Source organism: Triticum urartu, chromosome 5, assembly GCF_003073215.2.
Source record: "Triticum urartu cultivar G1812 chromosome 5, Tu2.1, whole genome shotgun sequence".
Lineage (NCBI taxonomy): Eukaryota > Viridiplantae > Streptophyta > Magnoliopsida > Poales > Poaceae > Triticum > Triticum urartu.
This window is the reverse complement of record NC_053026.1, coordinates 558,635,247-558,643,255: the sequence shown is the minus strand read 5'-3', so window position 1 is coordinate 558,643,255 and position 8,009 is coordinate 558,635,247. Positions and strand designations below refer to the sequence as shown.

Here is an 8,009-nt window from a genome sequence, read left to right as displayed (position 1 = left end):
AGACACACTGATAACATGTGTGAAAAACTCGACATATGCGGGGGGAAAAGGCACCGGTACTATCTATCTACGGAGTACTAAAAGACATAAAGTGGAAGCATTATCGAATTTCACCCCACTAGCAAATGTCCTGGGCTCCCATTATCCTGCTCTGTTGTCGGCTGATCTGTGGTGTGAATCCCCACGGTCGACCTCCAACGGGGGGCCGCCGGTGAAGCCAAGCCTGCGGGTTACACGTAAACCACGCAGCGGCATCCATTTACAAGTCCGGGCTCATCATCGAGCCAACAAAAGCAGGATCTGACATAGACGGGGAAGGGGATGCGTCAACGCAGAGGCAGAGCGCAAAAAAGCAGCAAATCTACGAAGCGGGCCGAAGCCACGGAAAGCAAAAAAAAGCGGCCCAAAGGCACCAAAAAGGCCGCCAGGTTTTCACTCTGGTCTGCTACTCAGCTCTGTCGACAAAAAAAAATTTGCTGTTAAAGCAGCAGCTCAAGTTCTCTCGACCTGCAGAGAGCTGTAACCGCACAAGTTGAAACAGAGAGCACTCCTACGTACGTACGGAAAAATGTGATGTACCGCGTCCTTGGAACTCAGAAGGTTCGGGAGGGAGCACTGGCATGGCACAGTGCTCTGGAAGGAGCAGGCCGGATCAGACGGAGGAGAACAAAAAAGCCTACATGATCTAATTCAGAAAAACTGAAAATGAAGCTAAAACTCTCTGGGGTCGACGAAGATGGAGCGCCCGGGCGCCGCCTTGGTCCAGTCGCCGAGCAGCCCGTGGTTGTAGCCGTCGGCGAGCCGCTTGATGCACCAGAGGTCCTCGGCGCCGAGACGCGCCCAGTGCGGCACCCCGGCGCGCACGGGCTCGAGGGCGGCGACCTCGGTGGCCACCACGCCGCATCCGCCGCGTCGGGCCATGTTGTGCGCGTGCCGGCACAGCGCGCGCACCAGCCGCGGCGCCCCCGGCCCGGCGCCGCCCAGGCCGTAGAGGAAGTAGAGCCCGAACGGCGCGAAGAGGTTCGGGATGGAGGGTATCCGGAGCCACGGCGCCGCTCGGTCCACCAGCCGCGTTGCGCCGGCCGCGGCGCGCATCAGACGGGGTGCGCCGCGCACCTCGAGACGGAAGGCGTCCATGCAGTTCCACACGCTCAGCACCGCCCACGAAGCCGGCGGCGCGGCGAGAAATGCCTCAACGTCCCCGTGCCAACTTGTGCCCGCCGGGAGCGCCAGGAACGTGCCGAGCGACAGGGCGTTGGACAGCACGGCGTCGATGTCGGCGGGGAAGAACTCGACGGCGGCAAAGTGCCAGCGGTAGAGGCGCTCGGCGTCGCGGGGCTCGAGGCGCACGATGGAGGCGCGGCGCGAGGGCTTGAGGGCGTGGCGGAACACCGGGTGGACGAGCAACGACGGCGTGCGGAACTTGGAGTAGCCGCAGCGGGAGGTGAAGAGGCGCACGGACGCCTCGTTGTCCTGCTCCGTCGCCATGTACGAGTACTCCGCGCCCTTCTGCCGGAACCATTGCTCCATCCTCTCCACGAGCTTCCTCCCCACCCCTTTCCTCCTGCATGCGCACCATCGCATTCCAAGTTAGAAACTGGTTCGATAGTCGGAAGTTGCATGTTTCTTTCTTGACGATGATGGTGTTATATTATACACGTACCGATGGTTGGGTGAGACGCGGAGGCCGAGGATGTAGGCGACCTTGGTGTAGATGGGGTCCTTGTCCTTGGCGTGGGAGCCGCCGGAGACGACGGACTTGACGCAGCCGCGGACGAGGCCGATTATCTCCGCGCCGCCGCCGGCGGCGCTGCCGGTTGCTGTCTCCGCGACCTTTCCATATCAGGGCGGTTCAAACATGCGTTTCGAGTTAATTAGTTTTGGAGGCGGGAGTGGGCCAACGCCGAAGCGACAGGGAATTAAACGGGAGGAGGAAAAGGCAAAACGGATATACACTACGAACGGAGAACGCAGCCATTGTTCATTTGTTCTGTAGGCACGTACGAATACGTACCAGCATGAGGAAGTCCGGCGAGTTGCGAATGCGGCAGAGCGGGTCGCCGAGGAGGTCCGTGAAGAGGCACATCTCGCCGCCGCCGCCGCTGGACCCCACCTCGCACTCCCGCTCCACCTCCTCCACGCCGGCGCGGTCGCGGACGTCGTCGTACTCCCGCACCACCGGCTCCTCCTCCGCCACTGCCTCAACCATGACCGACCGATCGAGCTCGCTCACTCACTCACTCTCCTGACTGTAAGCAGTGCAAAGATGGGTAGCAGGCAAACGGACGAGCTCGCGAGAAAGGGAGATGGAGGGGGTGGAGGCTCGGCGATTTGGATATATAGCTAGACGGCGGGGCAGGCGGGTAGGGGGGCCCGGCTCGGACGAGGGGAGGGCGCGGGTATGAATCACGTGAGAGCCGGGAAGGAGGAGGCGCTCTTTCGCGTGCCTGCCGCCGTCTCAGTTACTACGACCCACCCAGTGCGCCCACGCACTGGAATGAAATGCTAAGGAATCGGTACGGCCGATTCGGGGAGGAGTAGCCACTAGCGCATCTTAAAAGTTTTGGAAGCCAAGGGTTTAATTGGGCAGTAAAGGCTGCGGAGCTCGGAGCGACTCGCTCCGGGGCCGTAGGCTTTTCAATTGGCGACGCGAGGTGGAAGGCAGAGAGGAGAGGAGAGGAGAGTGAGTGTGGCTGCCTACACTGCTTCGGTGCGGTGATACTCGTTGGTTGCTGCTGCGACGGGGCTGCGCGGCTGCTACTTAGAGCATCTCCAGCTGTTGGCCTTGCAGGAGGGGCTAAAAATTGCTTCTTGAGAGTGCATCGGCGCTAAATCGCGCACTGGGGCGTGATGTCCCCCAGTCGCGGCGCATGTTTTCTTGAAAAGGTCAAATACAGCGCAAACACGGCTCAAATTTATCGCAAACATTGGTGAGCTCGTTCAAATTTAAACATATTTTACAAAAAAAGAAAAATAAACTAGCACGGGCTGCCCCCGCTGTCTCCATCGCCGCTCCTCGCCGTCTACCTCGCCGCTCGCCGTCCGCCGCCCGCCTTTGCAGTTCTACATGCCGAGGAGGCGGTAGAACTGCGTGTAGTCGTCGTGGTCGTCGTCTCCGCCGCCGCCGCCGTCCCTGCTGCATCCCTCCCCGGGTTGGCGCGGCGGGTTGGACGGTCCGGGGGCGTCGTCGTCGTCGTCGCCGTCGAGGACGACGATGCCGTGCTCGTCCTCGCGCCCACGCTTGCGGGCGGCGATCTCCTCCAGGGCCCGGGTCTGTCGGGTCATCTCCGTCCGGAGGTAGTCGTCCCGCGCCCACCGCAGGGCGTCCTCGTCGAAGAAGCCGTGCCGGGCTATCTCCTCGTACTCCGCGGGGAGGCCGGGCTCCGGCTTGGGCTTGACGAGGACGAAGCGGCCGGTGGGGGAGGCGTTGTCGCCGATGCGGACGCCGGAGCTGCGGGTGCGCGCGCTGACAGGCGTGTCCTGGGGCTCCGGCTTGACGGGGCGGAGGCAGGGAGAGCCCGACGAGCGGCCGGACGAGGAGGACGCCCCGGGCCGCTCCATGCGCCTCGGCGTCTAGGAGCTTCCACGACGGCGTGAGAAGGACGGGGGAGCGGGGTACTCGAGGCGCGGCGTGTTGCCGCCCTCGATGTACTCGAGGACGGCCTCCAACGTGCGGCCGGGCACGCCCCACCACCGGCGCCGACCATCGGAGCTGAGCCTGCCGGAGGGCACGACGCCGTTGGTGGCCTCGAGCTACTCGGCGTGACGGCATCGGAAGTAGGGCTCCCAAAGCGGGCTGTCGGGGACGTACCGTGGCCCCTCCCTCGCCGCCCGTGGCAGGGACGCGCGGATACGTGCGATCTCCGCACGCTGTGCCGCCCCGGTGGGTGGTGGTGGCACCGGCACGCCGCCGGCGCTGATCCTCCAAGCCCAGGGCACCCGCATGTCCGGCGGGACCGGGTACTCGGCCTCGAAAAGGAGGCGAGCCTCGTCCTCGTGAAGATGGCGGCGCCCGAAGCCATTCGCCGCCACGCCGTTGCCTGGAAAGCGCTCGGACATTCTAATGGACTGGAGACGGCGAGAGGAGGAAGGGGGGAGAAATGGGCGCGTCGGGGGTGGAGTGTCTGTGCGTGCCTCCGGCGCGCTGGTGGTCGGCTTATAGAGGCGGAGGCGCCGCGTGGTCGGCTTGGCCGGCGCGTTATGCGTGGCTTGATGGCGTGCCGGCCGAGGGGATGCGCGTCGCCCGGCCTTCACTGCGCTGCCCGTGAGACATCAATTGAGACTGACCGGCGTGGCAGCGCGCGCAGCGCACAGCTTTGGCATTGATTCGCCGTGGGAAACGAGGTGATGAGGACGACAAAACGGCGAGAAGAGAGTCGAGTCGCTGACGCGGCTGGCCCGCGGCTCTTCGCACCAAAAAAGATTCGCCCGACGCCCCCGAGCGACCCCCAGCGCTCCGGGTTCGGGTTGGATCCGCCGGCGCCAAATTTCGGCCCGAGCCGGCGAAAACTGGGCTCTTGGGGGCCCGACTGGGCCGATTTTTTAGCGCCGGCGGCTGAAAAGTCGCCTGGGGGTCTTTTTGGGGGCACGACTGGAGATGCTCTTAGAGAACAGACACGCGGTAGGGTGGCGCGTTAAAAAAATTGCAACGTCGAAATAGCGTTTTTGCAGGCACGAGAGGGTGGTTCCTTTTTCAGGCGCGGTAAAATTTTGCCGTTGGAGCTGGCGCACAAAATACCTAGCATGTGATGCAGTCTTGCCCAGCGCGCTGGAGCCGGCGCACAAAATATACTATCTCCGTCTCGGTGAATAAGTCATTCGTGTAGTTTTAGGTCAATGATTTAACTATCTAAATATGTATTATATGTGACAAAAAATATATATTTAAAAACTACATCCGTGTAGAAATCTAGTGATATACTTTTCATGACACATGGCACATATTTAATTCCTCAAATTGATAACCTAGAAATACGTAAATGACTTATTCACCTAGACGGAGGTAGTAGGACGTGCGATGCAGTTTTCTCTAGCGCGCTGAATCTTATTTACCGTGCACGGGATTATAGCGTGGCTGCTAGAGCGCTACTTTCGGTCGCACATGCTATATACTCATTTTACCCAGTGCACGGCTTATTTTGCGCATCTGCTGAAAATGCTCTTACTGGCTTATTAGTCCCTATTGTATTTTGGGTTAAAATTTGACAACATATTTGACTAGCAAAATATTAAGGCGTGTCACCAAAAATTATATTGTTGGGTTCATATTTGAATGTAGTTTTTAATGATATTATTTTTGTTACATATAATATATATTTTATTAGTTAAAGTCATAATCAAAATACAATCCAGAATACGAGGATGACTAGTAAACCAGGACGGAGGTAGTACTCCATCTTATCAACCCACTAGCTAGTCACTTGGGCCATTTAAATATGATTTAGTTTATTTACTCCATCTTATGCCCTGGATTTTTTTTATTTGAATGTCGATACGATTTTCAGATCCAACTTTACTCACTATTTTTTGTAGTGTAATATTTTCACTCCTATAAACAGTCAAGCTAGTGGTGATTGTTCATTTCCCATAATTCATACATATGGAGCATCTAATTTATTGTTCCAATGGCTGAGACTGATACGAGATTGTTGCCACCCACTTACATATATCGTGGATACTTTCAACGACCTTTAAATCCAATAAAGTAATTTGAAGAGCACATGGATATAACACGCCTCACATTTTAGCAAGACGCACAAATTCGTTGGAAAGAACTACTAAGCCGAACCAATAAAACACATGTGCTTGTGATGGCTTAAGGTAATATTGCTATGCTTTTAACGTATACTTTATTATTTCACCACCATGCTAAAGTGCAACGTTAAAATGGGGGTAAACCATTAGAAGCCCCTTCAAAACTATTTTCCAACTTAAGCACCTTGCATTTTATTGGGGTTGTGTAGAAAAAGTAATGACTAGTTTAGTGAGATCCAAAAGGTTAAAATTTTTGCCAAAATTCAAGAATATCTCCAATAACTTTCTAGTTTGACTACTTATTCCCCAATGAAGCCATGCAAATAATCACTCAAATAGGACTAAGTTCATCCAAATTCATGAGAAGGAACCTCCGGACCCCATAATTTGGTTTACGACTCCAGTCATTTGTGTGGGTTAGTCCCGATTTGAATAGCATGTCAAAGTTCGTTTAGCTTGGGATTGCCTTCCCAATGTACGGGTCGCATCCAATGTTAGCAGATTAAAGGTAGTTACATCAGTTGGTTGCGGCTAGTTAGCCTCCCATATTGATCCACAATGTCAGGACTGAGCCACCCTTGGGCGCGAACACCTCCACTGGGTTTGTGCCTATCACATCGTCTTATAAGCAGGTGCATATCTTTTAAGTGTGTAGCAACATGTGTCTCCTTTCTCACCTATAGAATAAAAAAATATTCATAAGCATTTATTAGGATAATCATGTGTATGACTTTCCAAGTATATTATGCAAAGAATTTTAAACACACTTTTGCTCATAGTTTCTACTAGCATATGTTAAAAGTTACCAAAGATGTGCTCGACTTTAATAGCGTTTGTATGTAAGGGTTAAGGTTTATGGAAGCTCTAGGCTTAGGGCGTTACAATTGTGCAACAAACCTTCTCTTAAGGTGTTAAGTAGAAAAATTGTTTAGATGGACGGGAGAAAGAGAAAGAAAAATTACTTGATGGGAAGAAGTGACCTGTAATCTGCTCTTGTCAATACCGCGTTGTCAAGCAAATTTTAATTATCTTTTATCAATGCATATTAATATTGATGTGAGAATTAATTACATAAAACACGTCTTTCAGAAAATATCGATTAAAACTAGATGTATACATAGCACATGCATCACCACAAGCATGCACCGATACAACGAGAAGATATAAAAAGGTTCCGAATGCAACCTTGGAGTGAACATTTCACTCAATCATTGCCGTCCTATTTGGTGCTAAATTGTTTTTTGTTGTATATTAATTTTTATTCTAAAATCAAAAGACCACGAATTTGTTTTACTTTGAATTTACATTTTTCCTTGCATGTAGGGAAAACAACATTTTGTTTTCATTGTTTTGATTATCAAATCTATCTAGACATAGTTTGCTAAAAAATAACATATACAAGACATTTTGACAATCAAACAAGGGTGTTCAAACAAAGAAAATATTAGCTGCTCCCATCGATCCTCTTTTTAGGCCCAACTCGGGAAAACAATCTTTTATATAGGCAGGGTTTTTAAAAAATCCAGACCAATGGAGGATCTTTAACCTCTGACAAAAAACCCTCTCAAAAGGATAATATTTCCTCATTGATTACACATTCCTTAGTGAGAAACCATACATGCACCATTTTCAGTAAGTATGTTATGCATTAACACTTTACTCTATGGCTAGGAGTACATGGCTAGGAGTTACGCTATGCAAGTCAACAAGGATGCTCAAAAATATCACGGCCCACGTCCTATTATGCTCTTGAGCACTCTCGGAGTATTTGACAAAAAACTACCACATTAGGGGTATCCGTCCCACAGAACTACCACTTTCAAAAAAGTGACTAATAACTACCGAAAATTTCAAATTTTGTGGCAGAAAAACTACCAAGTCGTTTTGATCGTCCATTTAGCCGTTTTAACCGCATAACTGACAGGGATGGCCCACAGGCAGGCGGACGGCTGCCCTAACGGCTAACGGCGCCCCACTGGCGGCCGTTAGTGGCCCGGCTTGGTCGGAACCAGCCAGGGGCCAGGTCAAAACGACCGATCGGCCGGCCGACTGACCGAACCACATCTCTCTCCCCGAGCTTTCTCCTTTGTATCCCTAAGCGGCGGTGGTAATGGCGGCGGTGGATCCAAACCCCGACGGCGATTTGTTCGGCGGCCAACCTCCTGACGTAGTTGGGGGCCGCGTCGACCTTTTGGAGGTCGATACGTGGCTAGGCAGCTCTAGCTTTGCGGTGCAACAGCCTGAATCTGGAGTTG

At 53.4% G+C, this 8,009-nt stretch overlaps 1 protein-coding gene across 1 annotated transcript; it reads right to left on the bottom strand.

Moving 5' to 3' along the window:
- Window positions 1-456: 456 nt before the first annotated feature.
- On the bottom strand, window positions 457-2,701 carry LOC125510692 (probable N-acetyltransferase HLS1). The gene is made up of 3 exons (XM_048675941.1): window positions 2,015-2,701; window positions 1,664-1,833; window positions 457-1,564 (listed from the first exon to the last, which is right to left on the bottom strand). Exons 1-3 carry the CDS (start codon window positions 2,207-2,209, stop codon window positions 712-714), a joined length of 1,218 nt encoding a protein of 405 aa, XP_048531898.1. The 5' UTR covers window positions 2,210-2,701; the 3' UTR covers window positions 457-711.
- Window positions 2,702-8,009: the final 5,308 nt, after the last annotated feature.